Below are 21,554 nucleotides of genomic sequence, written 5' to 3'. Positions count from 1 at the left end.
GCATTTCTCTAATAATTAGTGATGTTGAGCATCTTTTCACGTGTCTCTTGGACATCTGTATGTCTTCCTTGGTGAAATGTCTATGTAGGTCTTCTGCCCGTTTTTTAACTGGATTGTTTGGGTTTTTTTTGATATTGAGCTCCATGAGCTGTTTGTGTATTTTGGAGATTAATCCTTTGTCTGTTGTTTCATTTGCAAATATTTTCTCCCATTCTGAGGGGTTGTCCTTTTGTCTTGTTTATGGTTTCCTTTGCTGTGCAAAAGCTTTTAAGTTTCATTAGGTCCCATTTGTTTGTTTTCATTTTTATTTCTGTTACTCTAGGAGGTGGATCAAAAAAGATCTTGCTGTGGTTTATGTCAAAGAGTGTTTTTCCTATGTTTTCCGCTAAAAGTTTTATAGTGTCTGGTCTTACATTTAAGTCTTTAATCCATTTGGAGTTTATTTTTGTGTATGGTGTTAGGGAGTGTTCTAATTTCATTCTTTTACATGTAGCTGTCCAGTTTTCCCAGCACCACTTATTGAAGAGGCTGTCTTTTCTCCATGTATGTTCTTGCCTCCTTTGTTGTAAATTACGTGCCCATATGTGCGTGGGTTTATCTCTGGGCTTTCTATCCTGTACCATTGATCTCTATTTCTGTTTCTGTGCCAGTACCATACTGTCTTGATTACTGTAGCTTTGTGGTTAGATTATGTTTTAATAATTTCCGAAAGATGGTGATGTATGCAATTCTGTCCAGAGAAGTAGTCTCAGTGAAGCAATGTTAAGAAAATTTGTTATTCATAGTTTTCCCCTTGAAGCCAGCTAAACCCATATTGATAATACTTGGAATCTCCTTTACCCTGACATAAAGAGTCACCTCTGATAACCTTTCAAAGGTGGGAAACTATTATAAGTGAAGAGGCAAAAAGAGGAGAAAACACAACTGAGTTTAAGAAGGCATCCATAAAGCTGCCAAATATCTAAGGGTATGCAAAAATCATCTAAATCTCACAGTTCCTTTTTCTGAATTATATGGAAAGCAGTCGTGTAGCATAACCATCTCTGAGCCAAAATACAGACACTTCTTTGGAAGTTACAGTCTCTAAGGACTACAGGTCTCTCTCCCCTGACTAAATGTTCCTTTTCTTTCCCATTCTCACTTGTCCTTGTTATTCTTTTCTTATCTGCCTTCCTTTCACCTCTTTGCCTTCTCATCCCACACTCATGTCCACCTGTCAGGGCTTTAGACAGACAGAGAAAATAGTGCTTTCACAGCACTGACCCAGAGACTCAGAGCTCTGAAAGGGCAGGAAGTGAAGCTTATTTCTGTGGCAGGGTCACTTAATTTGCCCTATTCCATGGTGTTCACTATATTCTTTCCATAGAGGCTTTGAGCTCAAAGTACTGGCCTTGAAATGAAAAAAAAAAAAAGACAACATGTTCCCTAGTGAAAAAGACGTGATTTTTTTTCCGTTTCAGACACATATGACTATTTTATCTTATCAATGGCCTGTAAGATCCAGTTTCTCATCCCTCAAACTGCCATCACTTAGGTGCTTCACGGAAGGTTCTCAGCCACTGTGCAGTTTTCAAAGTTCCTTGAAGAGTGCAGGAGGCATGGTGCCGAAAACATGTGAAGGTCATTACCCCAAGGGTTGAACATTCTAGGATATAGATATAGATAGATTAATGGAGGACAGCTTGGTGACAGGTTATTAAAGAAGTATTTTTGATGTGCAAATGCTATCTGAAGCTATTTTGAGAAACAGAATATTGGACAGGATGGATTCCATGTCTAATCCTTCAAATGTCAGTGGCAAGGAAGCTGGTCATTTATTAAACTGAAATTTACTAATTTCCTAATTCTGAATCAATGATGCACTTTTTTTTTGCAAAAAAAAAAAAAAACCATTTGTTTTCTCCATGCCTCAAATTTCCCCTCTTTAAAGCAGAAAAACAATTTCAACCTAAATCACAGTAGAACTGTAAGGAAGAGGAAAATGAATGTAATCCAAAAGCAAGATAGCATTTCATAGCAGGAAAATACTCTAGGAATCATCTGACTATACACACCTCTCATTTTACAAATGAGAAAACAAAGACTGTAGCCAAGGTCCCATCTGCTAAGCCTAGATTTGGGTGCCTTGGGTCCCAGTCCTAGCTATTCTATGTAACATGCTGTACCTGGTAACACTGAAGCAATTCTATAGTATTTGATGTGTACCAAGCACACTCAAAGCATTTAATCCTCATAGTAGCAATATTAGATAGGCTTATTCTCATCAGAGAGGCTAAGTAACTTCTATAAGATCACACAGTGGTAGAAGCAGTAAGTGGTAGAAGCAGTGTTTGAACCTAGGAAGTCTGGTTTCAGATTTATCCTTTTAATCACTGCACTATCCTGCCTCTTTTATTATTAGGGAAAGGATCTGACAGGACCACGCCTGCTTAGAGCTGAATTTCAGTTTTCCTGTTAAGGATAAAAAGGGATTAGAATGATGATTAAACCATACACATTAAAAACCCGCTGAAGCCTGTAGACAGGTTGTGATGAGGCCCGAGCTTCGTTGTTCTTCCTCTGGCTTGAGCACGTCTTCCAGGTTTTGAGTTCCTGCTCTGTAAAGTGGGCTGCAGATCCATCTGGTAACTTTGTGGAGGGCCATGGTAATGGAAAAGCGGCACAGTGAAGATGATCAAGCAAAACGAAATTAAGACAGTGTCATTAGAAAATTCAGACCAGATAAACGGTCTGAGTTGTGAAGCAACATGAGACAGGACCTCATGGTAGAACTGACAGAGTCGGCTCATGTTGCAATTCAGACTTTAGATAGTTCCTTTTGCAACTGAGGAAAGGCCATCTTTAGTGGTGCTCTCCATCTTTCCCTGAGAGCTCTGCATATATTGGCAAATGGTATCCCACAACCCCAGTAGAAGAAATCGCTATTACCTCCAGCTCTGATTATTTTCTGTACTTGGATAGCAGACTTCTTCCAGCAGGAAATGTTTAAATTGTTATGAAAACAGTGTTGTCCTTGAAACTTGGTTACCTGTTTTTTGCTTTTTGACTGATCTTTTAGTGGATATGAAAAAGCCACAAAGCTTTCCTTAAGATCGGATAATTTTACAGATTATAATTTTTAAAAATAATGAGTTATTATTCAGGTATTACTGCAAAATTGGTTTCCTATGTTTTCTTCAAGAATAGAAAATAGTCTCTTTTATTTCTGATCAATGGAGAATTGGCCATCCTGTGTTGTACCAAATCTTACAGAACAGTCTGAACTGACGAGTAACATGAGGAAATTTCATCTAAAAAATTGTATTAAAAGGGGAGCTTTATATGGAAACAGACATGGATAACACTTCTTCTGGATGCTATAATAAAATATTTCATTAGTCTTTCAGGAGTGGAAGGCAGATGGATATTTAACTGACACTCTGCATAGAAACCAGAGACTGAACATTTTATTAATTTTATCAGTTGCATGGTACCAACTTGAATGGAAACCAAAGATTGAAGTTTTTATTCATTTTATCTGTTCCCTTATGAGGGGAAAAGGATTAACTGCAACTGTTCTTTATCTGGATTTCTGATATCTGAAATGGAAACTATTCTAGTCTGTGTAGCCTTTAAACCGTCTCTCCTCTTCTTGTTTATTTTAGTTGGTGACATGATTTTTGCCCATCAAATCAAGTTAATTAATCATTTAAGGGGAAAAAAATTAAAATTCTTCATGTCATTTTTAAAGTATGATTTTTGGAAGCCCAGAAATTCTGCTGTGCTAAATGTTACTCAGTTATTAGACATATACAGTATCTCAGGACATGTCGGAATGAGGGATTCTATTTTCCTCAAGTGCACCAAATTAGATTATCATCTGATTAATTTTCTTAATGGGCTAAAATTTTAGTGAAAGCCGTAGAAGTGGAGCTGGGGGTTGCAAAAGTAAGGCCCTTTCCCAAGAGATGGTCATTGACACCTAGACTGGAATCAATGGGCTAGAAATAGAGCTCCATTCAGTAGGTAACAGGGAATGCTGACAGCTGACTTCCTCATACCAGTCCATGGCACTATATAAATATGCTAATGAAATTAAAGATTCACGGATTATTTTTAGCAAGGTGTTAGTTCCAGTAGCCTGAAAATTTTTCTCTCAGGTATTGATATTCTGCAACCCTTGAGAATTCAATTACATATAATCAGACATTTCTCTCTCTCTAGAAGCTCTGCAGGACATTATAATGTGCCCTTCAGACAAACAAGAAAAAATACCCTCCACATTGGTACCTATCCTTCTCTTTGCCTTCACTATGAACCATCATTCTCAAACACAAATGTGTATCAGAAACACCTGGAGAGTGTGTTAACACAGATGCGGGCCCTCATTGTCAGTTTCTAATCAGGACACCTGGGGTGGGATCTGAGCATTTACACTCCTAACACATGTCCAGGTGCTACTGAGGCTGCTGGTCCGAGGACTACAGTTTGAGAAGCACTGTCTCCAATGAGGCAATGGATAGTAAACCAGACAGGCCATTTTCATACATAGTCAATCTTCTATGCCAAGTTGCCACTTAATTTAAAGAACTTTCACTGTAGAAATGGTTTTGTTTGAGTTTTAAGAAAACTATTGTTCATCTGTACAAGAAAGATTCTTTCAATCTTTGGCCTTTCAGCATTAGCATTTAGCCAACCTCTCTTAATATAAATCAGTCACTGACATGCACACCATTTTCAGAACTGTCTCACATGGTTGTACAGGTTGTAGAAGGTGCTGGCTAAGGGGGTAGGTGGGAGCAAATCCAGCCGGTATCGAACTGAACAAAACTAGCATCCACCTGGGGGCTGCAACTTCCTACCCAGAGGTAGGGAGACTTTTTCTAATTCACAAAACCCCTAAACACTTTCCATTGAATTAAAGCACATTCTCTGTATTAAACTCTAAACCTCTTGGTCTTAGAATGACTATCGCAAGCTCTCCATGCAATGCAAAGACTTCGTAGTGGGTGTGCTGGATCTTTGCCGAGACTCGGAAGAGGTAGAAGCCATTCTGAATGGAGATCTGGAATCGGCAGAGCCTCTGGAGATGCACAGGCATAAAGCTTCACTGAGTCGTGTCAAACTTGCCATTAAGTATGAAGTCAAAAAGGTGAGTGGCCTACTTTCGTCCAGCTCCATATTAGAATAAACATGTAATATCAACTATGCCATAATCCCAGGAAAGATTTTAAAATAATAGCAGTAATAGACGTTATTGATAAGAAGATTTATTTTACTTCATGAAAGAGATTAAATGAAGTATCATGGTAAAGTTGTGAGTCAAGTATCTAGCTCCGATCCTTTCTTCTTTTTATCCATTTTTGGACCTTGGATTAGTCGTAAAACTTCTTTAAATTTCATTTTCCTCATATAAAAGGAGAATAATACCTCTTATCTGTCTCAGGGTCTTGGTGGGATTTCAGTGGATTAAGATATGCAAAAGAACTTTGTAAACTGCTCATTAAAATGCGGTTAATGATAATAAAATCTGTTACTTGTAAACATCTTTGTAAGGCACTGTTACTTACATTCGCATGTTAATCTTGCAATAAGCCTTTGTTATTATCCATTTCACATATAAAATAGGTGTTCGATGATGAGATTTCTATTCTATAAGGAAACCGAGGTTCACCAAGCTTAAATGACGTGTCTAAGATCACACAGCTATGGAATTTTATGCAGTTGCCAAAAAAAAAAAAATTATGATTACTTTTTTACTCTGGTTACTGCAGATAGAACAGTTATGTATTATGTGTTTGCTACTTGTATGGGCCTTTGAAATAATTCATGTAAATTGTAGTTAGGACGTTTCACTTATAATAAAAATCTCAGTTATCCAGAATCTAATCGCGTATACATATTTTATATAACTTAAATTTTTGTGCTTTAAATCACGAAGAAGTAAGCTGTTGTCGGGAATAGATCTGGTTTCGTGAACTGGTCAATCTATGGAATCTTCTGTCCTTTCTGCAGTGTGACATGGTGCACAAGAGGGCAGGCCCTGGAGCCAACTTGCAAGAGTGCAAGTCCTGACTTGTCTTCTCTGTGTGACAGGGCAAGTCACTTGATCAGTCTAAACTTCGTTCTGCTTGTTGGTAGTGAGGACAACTACTGTTGCAGTTGTTTTAAGGATTACATGAGCTAATGCAAGTAAAGTAATTAGCACAGGCATAGTACATGGTGATTGCTCAATAAGTATTAGCTAATCACATTTCTGCATTTGAAAATTCATTCTCAGAATGATGGCTCTTAAACAAGTTCAGTTCTTAGTCATCAAAGACATTTCATGTGTATTGTGCTGGTTCTCGTTCTTAGTGGTAGACCATAGCCAATTTAAACAGAAAAAAATTTAGTTAAGGATATTAGGAGGCTCACAGAATCATTAGGAGAGGTGGAGGAACAAGCTTATCTAAGCTGTGCTTGCAGAAAGCTTGCCCAGAACCAGGCCCAGAACTGACCTGGTAAGGGAGTTTCTGTGGCCCAAACAGAACAATTCTGCCTCTGCTGCAGATGGCCAGCTCCCCACTAGCAGAAAGGATGCCCTGAGTGTTGCCTGTTATAAAAGGCCCCTTCCAAGTCAGAGGTCTGCCCATGTGCCTCTGACCAGTGGAACCTAGGCCAAAGTTGGTACCCTAGTAGCAAATGAGGACGGGGGAGTCTCTCTCTCTCTCTCTCTCTCTCTCTCCCCTTCTCTCTCTCTCTCTCTGTGTTTCTATGTGTGTACACACACACATACACAGTTCTACCACAATGTAGAGAACTTCCACATTGTCGTGTTCACAAGATTATAGCCAGCCATTAATGACAGATCTCCCCTCTACTTAATAAGATAGTGAAATGTGAAGATTCTCCGTAAATCTTGAAGTAAAATAACTTTTCAAGGAATTGTCAGTTACAAGGTGAATGAATTGGCTTAACTGCCCTCCTCTCAGAGCATTCTTGCTAGTTGAAGTTCTGCTGTATTGGAAGAAAAAGATAGTTTTGCATAAGATTGATGTTAAACTGTTTTTAGAAAACTGTCTGGACATTTATTCACAGATCTTACACAACAGGCATCTCTCCTCTTTAGCACCTGAGCGGAGAGAATTGATTTCGGTTGTCACTGGTTCTTTATCATTGCGTTGAAAGTGTCATATTAGCAGAGATAGCTCATCTACAGATGTGCTTCTGTTAACCAAACTGTCTTGCAGAGTGAATGTCTTCTTACATGTTGATTTTAAATAAATGGATGTGTAGGTTACAATGTATGAGGTGTCAATTAATAATAAATTTGCTATCAGTCAACTACCAGGAAACAGCAACAACAAAAATGTATTCGGAACTGAAAGGAGATATAGGACTTTGCAGGTATTTCTGGTTTTGTCTGTTTTATGCTATAAAAGGAATATTAGTTAAAATCTTTGATTTGGAATCTTCACCCAATAAATGTATATAAGAACTTTATTCTGGAATGCCCCCCCAAAAGCCCCAGTTCCTCTTTCTTTCTCTCCAAGGCTTCCTTCATTCTTCACTCAACACTCACCCATCTCCATCTAGCAAGGAGCAAAAATACCCCCACCCACTTCTGCTGCTTCCTTTTTCCATCATCTCGTTTCTAGTCCCCAGGTAAAATAACCTCTTGGGTTATAATGATTCATGAACCCTACCCACTGTGGCACTGAAGTAACCCATAGCTACATGCATGGCATTGGGATTTCAAAATACTGTATATGTTATGGAATTTTCCCCCCCTGATAATATAATAAACTTGTATATGTTCAAATCAACCCATAATTCCACCAAGGAAACCAGTTTGATTAATGTTCATTTGTTTAGGTCCCATAAGAGACTCAGGATGTCTCTTCTGCCATCTGCCCAAGATCTACCCTCAACTCTGATTCTGAGTCTGTTGGGTTCTTTCTGGGCTCAGGTCTTCCCTAGGAATAACCATGAGTTCACCTTAGGCCTTAGAGACTCAATGACAGTTAATGAAGAAAATGAAAATATAAAAGATCTGAATAGGAGAAGTCTGAACATGAATTTAATGTTTATGTGGGAAAGGATTTTTTAATATAAAAGCAGTAGAAGAGATAAAAAACAAATATATAAATTGTTTGACAACATGCAACTTAAAACCTCTGTACATCAAAAAGATCATAAACAAAAAAGGTGAAGGGCAAACTGGGAAAAATTTTTTCTATACTATAACTTACAGAGGATTGATATTCTTAATATCCAAAGTATGCAAACAAATTTATAGGGAAAATTTCCAGAGCCCTGTAGAAAAATAAGCAAAAGGCTTGGATAGGTAATTCACAGAAAAGAAAATTCAAATGGCTAACAAACATATTTTAAAATTTCAAACCCTCTAGTAATAAAAGAAATGCATGCTAACATACAGATACCATCTCCTCTCGCTCAAATTATTAAAGAATTAAAAATTACAATTCTCAGTGCTGTTGGTGAAATGAGCAATCATACGCTACTAGTGGGGAACAAACAATAATGTATCTTCTATCAGGGAGTGGATGTTGAAGCTTATTCATCCCAGATTCACTTCTGAGGGGTCTTTAAGGTAAATAATAAAACTGGAAAGATAGTAAATGTTGTTACCGTTTGTAGAGTTACCCACATTATTCTACAAAAGAGAATGGAATAGAGTGGAGGGTGAAATTTGGTTTTTTTGAAAATAAGTACAAGAAAATTAAATTTTAGGCAAACCATTCATTATTTTCCAATTAGAATAATGGACTATTTGCCCTCCAAAAAGTCCTGAGCTCTATTTATGAATGTACCTCTATCTTCTCTGACTTGCGGATGAATATCAATCCACTCTCCCCATAGAAATAACGGGAGTCCTACCTATCTCAAGTGAGCTTTTGTCTATTGTAAGAAAGCCCTTGACAAAGATAAAAGATACTAGCACTGGATAGATCATCGAATCTGGAAAACCAAGCTCTTGAGAAAGAGGAAATCCTTTCCCGAGTTCTTCCTCCTTGCTCTATTTCCTCCAGAGAGAGATTAGGTTTAACCGTAGCAAGATCATCTAGAAACGAGACATGCAGCAATATAGACACAAAAAATTATCCACTGTATATGCAGAAAGTGTGAAAAGAAAGCCCAGAAAGTGAGCAGTACAATGAAAGAGTGGTAAATCCACTGCAGAGTCTTTGGCGTGCATGTGGCAGCCGGCACGGGAAGGGGTCCTGCACTGCAGGGCTTCTGCCATGTTTGTGCTCAGGCACCTGAGAGGCAACAGTGGGTTAGCTCTTGGTAACAGCATTTTGCACTCAGTGGGTTTGAAATCCAGAAAACGTGTACAATGTAAGTTTTCAGGGGCTTTAAAAAAATTTTTTTTTACTGAAATAGAGTTGATTTACAATGCTGTGCCAGTCTCTGCTGTGCAGCACAGTGGAGTTTTCAGTTTATATTTCACAATTCAAAGAACTTTATAAAGAAGATGAATGATCTAGTTTTTATTCACAAGAATATTTTCTTTTAAATATTGTAAACTGTGGCTCCAGCAATGTCATTAAAAACAAAGACAGAGTGTTCCTACCATGTTTTTGTACAACAGTATTCCCATGAAGATAGCTCTTGGAAAAGCTAATTTGATAAAAAGACAGTGTAATTTTTTTAGGTTGAAATTTATCAGCTGCCCTGATTGGTGGTTCAGTTTACAATCTGTCAGTCATTTGGCAGGGAATAAAATTGTTCTCTATGCTCCAGTAGTTTTGTTCCATTGAAAGACTGAGACTTTCTTGTGTGTCAAGCATTTTCCCTTTATATCAGAAAACCTCAAATAAGGGTATTATTTCTGTAATGGTTTCAATTTGTTGGTCCACTGAAGTTAAGAAACAGCATACAAATTTTATCCAGCTAGCTGTGACTGGTGTGGCAGCATAAGGACATTTTTTAGGAGGTAATACAGTTTTAAGAGATAAAGGTTACTGCCCTATTTTGAGGTCATTGAAAAGAGCAAAACTCATCTGCTAGAAGGATTAGCTCTTTTGCCCTCACTTGCTACTATTATACTGGTTTTATTTTCTTTTTTAAAATGTTCCTTGTGTACTTGTATTAGGATTTTAAATCATTGGAGGAAAATATCTATTTGTGTTTGCTTTCCGTGGATTAAATGCCATATGGTGCTGTATTATGATCTCAGTTAAGAAGAGGGTAGAATTAATAGTATAGGAAATATACCTGTTAGGTTGAATTTTAAAGTATAACAAGTGAAGTGCAAACACCATGATTTTGGCTAGTATTTAACATATATTAAGTGTCTGCACTGTATTGTACAAGTCACACCAGGTCAAAGATTGATCATTGCATAATGCCATATGGAAAGGATTGATTTCCACCAAGTCTTTGAGGGCTTTGTAAACTTTATACAGTATAATTAATGCCATAAAGCATTTAAAGATTCAAATTTAAAGATTAGCTCAAGGAGGAAGAGCAAGAAGAGGGAGCCATACTACAACATTAATATTTCTGTACTCAAGAGTTTAAAACCTAAGAAAGAAAGGCTGGACAGCCACAGAAGGGAAATTTGTCCATCAATTTCACAGGGACACGTGTCCAAGTGTCTCTTAACTTCATGTGGATTTTCTGTTTTACAGAAACCCTTGGCCTATAAACAAGTGCATGTTGACTTCCCAAGTGGTAATCTGATCTGATGACATTGTATGCTCTACCTGTAGATTTCTCTGAATGCACCATTCCCATTCCTAAGCTGAGCTTAGCTGGAGTCACAGGACTGCCTTTTAGTTACATCTCTCCAACTTCCCACAAATGCAGATCCTCCAAACACCAAGACATTTGGACCAACATTCAGATTAAGACTATTTTAAATGCTGATTATTTATCTTGGCAAGCCTATGGAATCCAAGTCTCCATTATAATAACTTCTTCACATTTATGTAGAGCTTACTGCGTGCTCTGCAACAGGGACCACTTATCACTTACTGCAATACTGATGTTCCCGTTTTGGTCTTCTTGTACCAAATACCTAACACCTGCCTGGCGTGTAGGAGGGGCTTATGACATTTTGAAGAATGAATGAATGAATGAGACAGACATTTAAGAACCGTAGAAGGGGGACTGCCCCGGTGGTGCAGTGGATAAGAATCCGCCTGCCAATGTGGGGGACATAGGTTGGATCCCTGGTCCGGGAAGATCCCACATGCCGTGGAGCAACTAAGCCTGTGTGCCACAACTACTGAGCCTGTGCTCTAGAGCCCGTGAGCCACAACTACTGAGCCTGCATGCTGCAACTACTGAAGCCTGCGTGCCTAGAGACCGAGCATCGCAACAGAGTAGCCCCTGCTACCTGCAACTAGAGAAAGCCCACATGCAGCAATGAAGATCCAGTGCAGCCAAAAATAAATAAAATTAAATCTTAAAAAAATAAAAAAGAAGAAGAACCGTAGAGAGGATGAAGATTCTTAACACAAAAGGAGGGGTGAAGCAGGAAGGTAATGATCCAATATAGTACAGGGGCAGAAGTGGAAGTTTGGAGAAATTCTCAGTAAGACTCCTAGGAAATTGTTACATAGACCCCAGGAAGCCTTCAACCTTGATTTTATTTCATCATGAGTTCAAGTAATGACTGCATTGATCTTGAAATACTGTTTTCAAAAATCAGAACTTTGGAAGAGTGACAGAATCTTGAATTTGGAAAGAAGATCTAATATATACTTAGCCGCTAGCAATGACCCATGAGCCTCAGGACCTGGGATTTTTATAACTAAATTAAGAGGAACTTACAAGATAAAATATGCTTTTTCACATTGAACTCATCAAGCAAGAAAAAAATAGCATCTTCCTTTTAGTACTTTCAATCTCCCAAATCCTGCTGTTCATTTCCTTTGTATTATTGGAAAAAAATTCAGTTAAGTATTTCAAACCTGATATTTGTAAACTCATCCTCACCACCTCTGTCAATGGATTGTCAAGTTTTCCTTCTGTACAGTGGTGGCAGCTGTCATAGCAAAGTCAGTGGACTTCCCAGAGGGCGGGTGCACACTGGGGGAAAGAGTGGGAATTTGAGGAAAGTTGTGCCTCTACCGCCCAACCTGGGAGATGAGGTTTTCTTTTTGTTTTTTCTTTTCTTTTTTTTTTTTTAATTAGAACAGCTGATGGGAAACTCTACACCACTAAGTGGAATCCTGTTCATTTCCTTGTAGGTATGCTATTGATAAATAGCCAGGTAACTTGAGGAATTGCCTAGAGTTACTAAGAAGCATTCAGATCATTAACTAGAACTTGATTAGTTAGTTAGTGGGAACTGCGGCTGCTTCCTTTGCCTCTCAGAATTTGCAAAAACATTTCATGGGTACTTCCTAACAGGTTCTTTGTTGTTTGTTGCATTTTATAGAAGACAGTTATACCTTGATTTTTGTGTTGCTAAGCACTCTTTTTTAAAAATATGTTGACGCTCGTAGCTGATTTGTGAATGACCCTGAATAATTCCCAAGCTTGGGCAAAGTGCAGATGGCTGTTCAAAGAAAGGCATATCCAGCTGCAGATAGGCACCTTTTGATGTAGGGACCTTTTCACATGGGCCTGACTACAAATATATTCTGCTACCTGAATGAAGACAGGACCTTAATGAAATCCCAGTTCTTCTATATAGATGTAGGCAGATGACTTAGCAAAATCAGATGGCAAAAATAAAATAAAATAATAAAATAAAACAAAATAATAAAATAAAATAGCAGGGCTAAAATAAGTATAATTTGCTCATGTTTTTCCTGATTAGAGCTGTAATTATAAAAGAATTGATAGAGATAAATGTTTGTGGTTTTTTTGACCTGTGATAGAGGAAGCAACAAAAAGAGTACAGATTACTAAAATAGGATGGACGTGATATTTGATGCCAATTCCTGGAAGCAGAGCAAATGTGGATCAAGCATAACACTTGGAGGTTCACTGAGTTTTTGCAAATCTTTTGCATATTTGCTACGGTAGGGCATACATACACATAGGACGTATCATGTATGTATTTTTCATAGATGTATCATTTTAGGAGTTGCTCATGAAACAGTAACACATTTCTCCTTTAGCTATAGTAGCCAGTAAACCAAATAACTATTTTCTTTTCCATTTTGAACTGAATGCAAGTAAGCTGGCAGACAGCAACATGGGACACGTTTCTGCAAAGGAAAGCATACGTCACCCAGATTCCATAGAGGAGTCTGCAAGTACAGAGAGAAAGAATTATGATTAAGGACAACGTCAGTTTTACCCTCATGTTTCCACTTTAGTTCTTGTAATAGTTCTGGAGCAATTTTGAAAAACAAAGGGAAGGTAAAGAATATTACCAGAAACCTTCCAGTGCCTATATCTGGAAACAAAATGTGCATTAATATCTTTAGGATGCACATGCATTCGGTAGCCGAACTGTCGACAATGGCATGGTAACCTACTTCTCTTTCTCCCTCTCTCTCTGTCCCGACCAACAGTTTGTGGCTCACCCCAATTGCCAGCAGCAGCTCTTGACAATCTGGCACGAGAACCTCTCAGGCCTGCGGGAACAGACGATAGCTATCAAGTGTCTGGTGGTTCTGGTCGTGGCCTTGGGCCTTCCGTTCCTTGCCATCGGCTACTGGATTGCACCTTGCAGCAGGGTACCGGCTTTTTCACCTCTGTTTCCTCTGTGGTTGGTGTACTATGTCCTTTGAGGATGAAAAAGGAAAAAGCTTCCTACTTAAGGCTCTTATCAGTTTTACCCTGAATGTTAATTGACTCAAGAACACGAATTCTGCTTTTTAATGACTGGATTAGTTCAAATAAGGGATGAAAAGGATTTGGTACTAGTGGGATAGATCATATTTGCAGGCATATAATACTTAGGCTTTTAAGATAAAATCCCCATGGTAAGCAGGAGGAAAAGCTGCTTAAGTGAAGTAGCAATTGTACGGATTCTATTGCCAGCTTAATAAATAGTCTACCAGACTGGCCTGTGGAAGAGGAAGAGCCCTCCTGCAGTGGTTCCAAGAAACAGTTAACCTGAGAACTGAAAAGGCAGCTCGGTTGAACCTGTCAAAAAGATCTGGGGCTGGGTGTATTAAGCTCGGTTCTGAACAGTGGTATTATCCAAAGTCTTCAAGAAAGCACATGTCAGGTTCCCCTAGCCCTTTGTTCCTTCAGGAGATTCTAAAAAATGTTGAATTTGGGTTTGGGGGGCTTTGGATTTTTTAGATTGTTCATCTATTTAGTTTTGTTTGAATCATTTTGTTCACTACCTTTATCCCTCTCTCAACTTTGCCAGTATACAGTCAATTTAATTGTGCCTAAGAGATCCTCTAAACAAGATGTGGAAAGGAATAGGAGTCATGCTAACAGAATCTGTATTAGGTTAATAAAGGACACTGCCAGGGAGAATAAACAGTTCTGAGATCCTTTAGTCCTATTTTTATATTCTAAAATCTGGTTTTGTTAAAATCAGAGGCAGTTTCAGGCAAAATGAGTCAAGGCCACTCACAAATGACCCTGGAAATCTGTCATCTCTCTGGCGCATCTGTCTCCTCCTGCGGAGTCCTGCTCTGCAGGCCCATATACGCGTAAGAATATTCATCCATCTCACTTCGTCGTTGAGCTGCCCATGAAGTTTAAGGCAGAAATGTTGTCATTTTGATCAATTTTGATGACTCAACTAAGTTCCTTTGTTACATATCATGGACAAATACCTTACGATTCTGCTAATACATAAACACTAAAGACTAAAAACTATAAATAGGGAGAGAGCATGCATTAAAGCAAAAATCATATCCCACCCAAATAATTTCCCTTCCTGGGGGAAATGAATTGGAATGTTCAGATTTATACGTGTTTGTCTCTTAGGGCAGCTTACCCAGTTAAAACATATTGAGTTTGAAGTAGGCATCTTGAAGTCTATTCTTTTTTCTCTTCACTTGTAAAAGTGCAGCTAATGATGTGGTGAACTCTGCCCAGCAGAGAAGGGAAAGGAGGGAACTGAGTTGTTTCTGGAGCCCACATTTATACCTGCCATATACCACTTATCCTGTGGTGAAAGGACAATATAGTAAGAATTCTCCACATGTATCCCATTTTTAGGATAAGCATGCTGCTTTTTTTTTTTTTTTTTCATGTTATTTAACATTTTCAAAGATCAACCTTTAGGAGAAACAGACTTGGCGACTCCCCCCAAATCACTATGTGCTATGGATGAACTACCCCAGTGTGTCCTCTCGGCAGCTGTGGGACAGCACAGTGATATGTAAATGAGTGGTTTATTTTTCTGTGTCTAATATGGAAAATGTGACATTTGTCTGTGTGCATTCATGTCCAATCCCAGAAATGTTTGACATTCTTTGGTTATTTGTTGACATCAAATTAAGTTTCTGGACATACAAAAACATTTGTTTGAAGTTACAGTCTTTTAAACGTGAACCTTGGTACTCTTCAAGGTCACAGACTGAGTTTGAAAGTAGGGTCTGAGTATGCAGAATAGAGAACTTATCTGATAAATCTACCAAATATACCTAATTCTTAGACTGCAGCAGCTCTTGGGACAGAAGGAATTGTTTTTCATTTCTACTAGAACATATGGCTTTTAAGGACATTATATCACATGGGATTTTAAAAGAGTTACCTTAAAATCATTATAAACTGAACTTTAAAAATGCTTTTGTACTATTTATATGATTTTCCAAACTCAGGGATGACTTTTCATTAAGTTAACCTACTTACAGGTTTTAATTATTGTGTATCTCTCTGCTCTTATTGGATAGTAACAGATAAAATATTTATGTTTATTATAACGTTTTCTGCCTTTTTATATCATACAAAGTACAAATTGATTTTGGAATACGTAGAAGTGAGAACAAAAATTTACTTCTGTAGTAGTAAGTTTCTTTTAATCTTCAAAGGGTTTGTAATGTGCTACAAAAACATCATAACATTTCAATTATAAATGAATGAGTCTACAAACTCATCATAACATTTCAATTATAAAGAATTACATATTACAAGTTTGGAGTTTCTTTTCCTAGACTCTAAAATCCTGCCACTGCATAATCTTTCATGTAAAAATAAGAATAACCAGTATATGCCTTGTAATTTCCAGAAATGCATCTGTGAATGAAGTCTATCCTAAGACAAATTGGATATTTAGAAACAATGAAGTTTGAAGACCTCTTAAATTATTCTTAGAGGAAGCATCCCCTAAAAGGAGTAATTTTTACAATGTATAACTCTTCAGAAACAAAAGCAGAATTTTGAGAGTGTTCTCATTTTATCTGTTTTTTTTTTTTTTTAATCCTGTATAGTAGTTTTCATAAGTGGAAGCCAGATTTCCTCAAGTAAAAGGTTTTGCTGTTTTTTGTTTTTGTCTGTCTGTTTGTTTGCCTTCTCACAGCTGGGGAAAATCCTGCGAAGCCCTTTTATGAAGTTTGTGGCACACGCTGCTTCTTTCATCATCTTCCTGGGCCTGCTTGTGTTCAATGCCTCAGACAGATTCGAAGGGATCACCACATTGCCCAATATCACTGTTACTGACTATCCCAGACAGATCTTCAGGGTGAAGACCACCCGGTTCACATGGACTGAAATGCTAATTATGGTCTGGGTTCTTGGTAAGCCTTTTATTTCAAGTATTCTAATTTCTCCCAAAATAACATCTATATAATGATTGCCATGTTCTATGTAAAATGCTGTGGTACATTATATGGTGACAACAACCCCACTGGAAGATAAGCAGAATAGCAAATACTGGAATAATGTGGCAGCTTGATAATGCTGCAAGGTATCCCTTAACACTAAACAAAATTTTTATGAGTAACATAAGCTTAATTATCAATATACCATGTTTCAGAAATCCAACTTCAATTACTGAATAAAATGCCATTTTTATATATACACTACCAACTGTAAAATAGATAGCTAGTGGGAAGCAACCGCATAGCACAGGGAGATCAGCTGGGTGCTTTGTGACCACCTAGAGGGGTGGGATAGGAAGGGTGGGAGGGAGATGCAAGAGGGAGGAGATATGGGGATATATGTATATGTATAGCTGATTCACTTTGTTATAAAGCAGAAACTAGCACACCATTGTAAAGCAATTATACTCCAATAAAGACGTTAAAAAGATAAATTAATTAAAAAAAATAAAATGTGACTCATTGTGATGATCAAATATTTAATTGAAATAGTTCTGAAATAACCTAGTGGCTATTAACTGATGATTAAAGAACATTTATTGCTTCCGTTTCAGAGGTTTTTTTAAGGAGAGTTTCCATTTTCAGAATGTTTGTTACTTCACCTCACAATAGCTCGTTTTGAATAACTATGTTAAAGTAAACATTTTAAGCAATATGAGAAAAAAAATAAAGATTGGAACCAGTTTATCTATTGATCACTAATCCAAAGTCATTTTTGTATATTCTATTTCACACAGAATGTTTCTTATTATCTTCTCAGTTCCCAAATTAATGGGTTGGTTCTCCTCCTCATTCACTCCTGTGGCCTTAACCTGGGTCAATTAATTATTTTATGAATTTTATTTTGAGCCACTACATGTCTTTTAAAAGCGCTGCAATATTTTCCCCTTACATAGTCAGGACTAGTTGTTAAACTGGCATATTTTGTCTTCTCCCAGAACGACATTTTCTGCTTTCAGTTTCTTCATAATGTCCTAGGGCCTCCTGCTTAAGGGTTTCTTCTTTTTCCAATGACATTCCTCACCTTCTCAGCATGAAGCTGAAATGAGGAGAGAGGGTAGGGGAATGAGGTAAGTGTTCCTGGATGACTGGAAGACTGTTCTTGTTAAAAGTGTAGAGTACGGTTCTCAATTAGGGGCTTATTTCTCTAATAATCACCATGATTTGACAACCATTGTCATTTTATAAAGATGAATTTTCTCCTCTCCTCCAAGTGTTTCATGGGCCAAAATCATTTGATGTGAAGAGCCTTCCTTGCTTATTTCCTTCCCTCCCTCCTGCCCTGCCCCCATAAGAGTAGCACCATTTCTTGTGCCACATGTAGAATTATGTTTCACCAAAATCTAACTTGATGGAGTGCATCATTCCTTCAGTCGAAGCTTCTTCTTTCTTTTAACTCTGCCCAGCACCTCCCTTCCCGAGCTGTCGTCCATCAGTGCTTTACGGTGCCTAGTGGCATGCTTTACACTGGGGCATTTTATAGGTGGGGACTGATGGTGGACGAAATAGTAGCTTCCAGATCCAAGCAGTAAACTCTTGTCTGTAACCTGTGCGTCTTGTGACAGGAATGATGTGGTCTGAGTGTAAGGAGCTCTGGCTGGAAGGACCCAGGGAATACATTTTGCAGTTGTGGAATGTCCTAGACTTCGGGATGCTCTCCATCTTCATTGCTGCTTTCACAGCCAGATTCCTGGCTTTCCTTCAGGCAACAAAAGCACAACAGTATGTGGACAGTTATGTCCAAGAGAGCGACCTCAGTGAAGTTACACTTCCACCAGAGATACAGTATTTCACTTATGGTAAGTTATCAGCTGCAGAGTTCTCTTTTGTCTCAGGAAGGTTATTACAAGCACATTTTGGAAGGGAGTGCCAGTAAAGAGTATGTTTAGTATGAGATGCGTGCTGAATGTGTAGAGATGGTAGAAACAACCTGAGCTTTAGAGCTGTATAAAACTAGATTCATATCAAGGCACTGACTCTCCCTAGCTGTGTGACTTTGTTCAAATTAGTTTACTTCTCTGTGCCTCAGTTTTCACATCTGTAAAAAGGAGGTATTGCAAGGTGGGAGAAAATTACCTGTAAGCCTAACATCATGATTATGCTTATATGTTTTTAGGACATGAAATTGTCTTTAAGTGGGGGGAAAAATAGCTTGCTAAATTGTTTGATGTGGAAGATGAGTCCCTGAGAGCCTGGGTTAGAGGAGATAAAATAATAAAAGGTGCTAAACTGCTGTACGGGGAAGTGAACAAAAATTCAGCAGAGGCAGGAAATAGGAGCTAAAGTGACAGTGAGAATGTAAGCTTTGCAGAACCAGCAGGAATGCTGGGAAGGATGTTGTGCTCCTACGACATGGGATGGAGAAGCCAGGCTTCTCTAGATCATGAGAGCAGGAGACCCCAGTGACATCAGAGGTGCATGGATACCGATGCCTTCTTTGCCCACTGCAAACCGATATTAAGTAATGTTAGCTTCCCTTCCCTTAAGGCGAAAGTGGGAAGCCGCAATTAGCAAATTTTCATATAGTTGCAAAATCTTAAACCTGGAAAAGATTTTAGCAATTATTGTCTAACCCTCATTTTACAGATAAGGAAACTCAGTCACAGAGTTTAAATGTGTTCTGATTGTGAGGAATAACTCTTTATAAGTACATTGTGATACGTACCAGCAGTATGTTAACATTATTGAAGAAGGCTGAGTGCATGTTCTAAAATGAAGGTGTACGTTTTACAAACTGTGAAATTTAAACACATTATCTCTTATTGTCAGCAAGCACAGATTTTTATACACCAAGGAGACCAGATCAAATGAGCAAGTGATTACCACTTACAATTAAGGAAATGGCTTGGATTGTATTTGTGTGTAACATATATCTTGACTATTTCAGTACGTTCTTATTTAAATTTACTTGTGTGTGTCTAACGACTATCATCTGGAGGAATGGAAATCTGTGAATTTAGGCTTCACTCCATACTGTGATTTTGATCAAGCTTTTAACCTTTCTAAGTTTTGGTTTCTGCATCTTTGAGAAGAGAATAATAACCTCAGATCCATAGAGTCCTTGAAAGCACAGTGTCTGGTACATATTAAACATTCAATAAATGTTCATTTTTGTTGTTGTTGGAAATGTCTGCAGTGCACCATCCTCCTGGGAGTGACCCAGTTCTCACAGAATTAACCACATAGTGTTTCGCTGATCTTCTAGGGAAATGAGTATCCAATAGTCTGCTGTGAACTTACTAAAGTAACCTTGAAAGGGGTGTTGGGGGTCCTCATTTAGAATCTGTTGCCAAGATTTTTGCACCTCAGTAGCATTTTATACTTTCCAGGAACCAGCTGTGTTGCTCAGACATCATATTGACAGCACCACTGTGATTCAGTGACATTCTCACTTCTTATAATATGACATTTTACTTGCATAAACTGTTAGATGAACTAGTTTTCCCATGAAATAGGGAAAAGAAGATTTGTGCCAACTGAGCCTATAGGATGATAAAATAGCCGGTCAATAAACCTGGTAACTGAGGGGACAAATCAGTCAGGTCAGCTGTTTTGTCATCCTGGACACAGTCTGTATCTAATGAAGCATTTTCACCTCTTTTTTCATCCCTTGTACTTTATTCTGTTTCTGCTCAATGTGAAGTCAGCTTTGTATCTTTATAATAGCGTTTCCTCCATTAAAAGAAACCATATGAATGTAGAATTCATATGTTTCTGGTTTAACATGAAAAGTAGTGCCTGGACGGTTCATTAAATGTAGAGTAGTTTCAATTGAGATAATAACCACCTACCTACAAGGTAGTTCCTCTTTAAGGTATTCCACATAGTTAGCAATGAATAGAAAGTTCCATCTTTGGGCTTCCCTGGTGGCGCGGTGGTTGGGAATCTGCCTGCCAGTGCAGGGCACACGGGTTCGAGCCCTGGTCTGGGAAGATCCCACATGCCGCAGAGCAACTGGGCCCATGAGCCACAACTGCTGAGCCTGCGTGTCTGGAGCCTGTGCTCCGCAACAAGAGAGGCCGCGACACTGAGAGGCCCGCGCACCACGATGAAGAGTGGCCCACGCACGCCACAAGTCGAAAAAGCCCTCGCACAGAAACGAAGACCCAATGCAGCCAAAAATAAAATAATTAATTAATTAATTAAAAGAAAAAAAATTTTTTAAAAAGAAAGTTCCGTCTTTAATCGGTCTCTCTCTTTTCTTGTAGCCAGAGATAAATGGCTCCCTTCGGACCCTCAGATCATATCTGAAGGTCTCTATGCCATCGCTGTCGTGCTCAGCTTTTCTCGGATCGCCTACATCCTCCCTGCGAATGAGAGCTTCGGCCCCTTACAGATCTCTCTTGGAAGGACTGTGAAGGACATATTTAAGTTCATGGTCCTCTTTATTATGGTGTTTCTTGCTTTTATGATTGGCATGTTCATACTTTATTCTTACTACCTTGGGGCTAAAGTAAATGCTGCTTTTACCACGTAAGTAAAACATTTTACAAAAAAAGGTAGGATGAAGGGAAATTCTAACAAGTCTAGATGAAGCAAAAAAAAATTTTTCAATGATTGTAATAAAGATGTTTTTAAGAGCAGGAAAAAAATCCATTAAACATAGTGCCTCAAAGAACAAATGTTAGCGAGTATGTGGAGAAAAGGGAGGCCTCGTACACTGTTGGTGGGAATGTAAACTGGTGCTGCCACTGTGGAAAACAGTATGGAAGTTTCTCAAAAAACTCAAAATAGAACTGTCATATGATCCAGCAATGCCATTCCTGGGTATATATAAGAAAAAAAAAAAAACACTAATTCAAAAAGAGACATGCACCCCAATGTTCATAGCAGCTTTATTTACAATTGCCAGGGTATGGAAACAAACTTAAG

At 38.3% G+C, this 21,554-nt stretch overlaps 1 protein-coding gene across 2 annotated transcripts in view; it reads left to right on the top strand.

Moving 5' to 3' along the window:
- Positions 1-21,554, top strand: part of TRPC3 (transient receptor potential cation channel subfamily C member 3) — a 79,662-nt gene that overhangs the window by 23,047 nt on the left and 35,061 nt on the right. Inside the window, exons 3-7 of one of the 2 annotated variants that reach the window (XM_059924249.1) lie at positions 4,943-5,131; positions 13,464-13,628; positions 16,382-16,598; positions 18,248-18,481; positions 20,891-21,155. In XM_059924249.1, the coding sequence (XP_059780232.1) occupies positions 4,943-5,131; positions 13,464-13,628; positions 16,382-16,598; positions 18,248-18,481; positions 20,891-21,155 (1,070 nt within the window). The remainder of the gene's footprint in view (positions 1-4,942; positions 5,132-13,463; positions 13,629-16,381; positions 16,599-18,247; positions 18,482-20,890; positions 21,156-21,554) is intronic. The other variant, XM_059924250.1, reaches the window with a different exon arrangement.

This window comes from Balaenoptera ricei, chromosome 5 (assembly GCF_028023285.1).
Source record: "Balaenoptera ricei isolate mBalRic1 chromosome 5, mBalRic1.hap2, whole genome shotgun sequence".
Lineage (NCBI taxonomy): Eukaryota > Metazoa > Chordata > Mammalia > Artiodactyla > Balaenopteridae > Balaenoptera > Balaenoptera ricei.
Note: the sequence above shows the minus strand (reverse complement) of the source record. Positions and strands in the feature narration are given on the sequence as shown.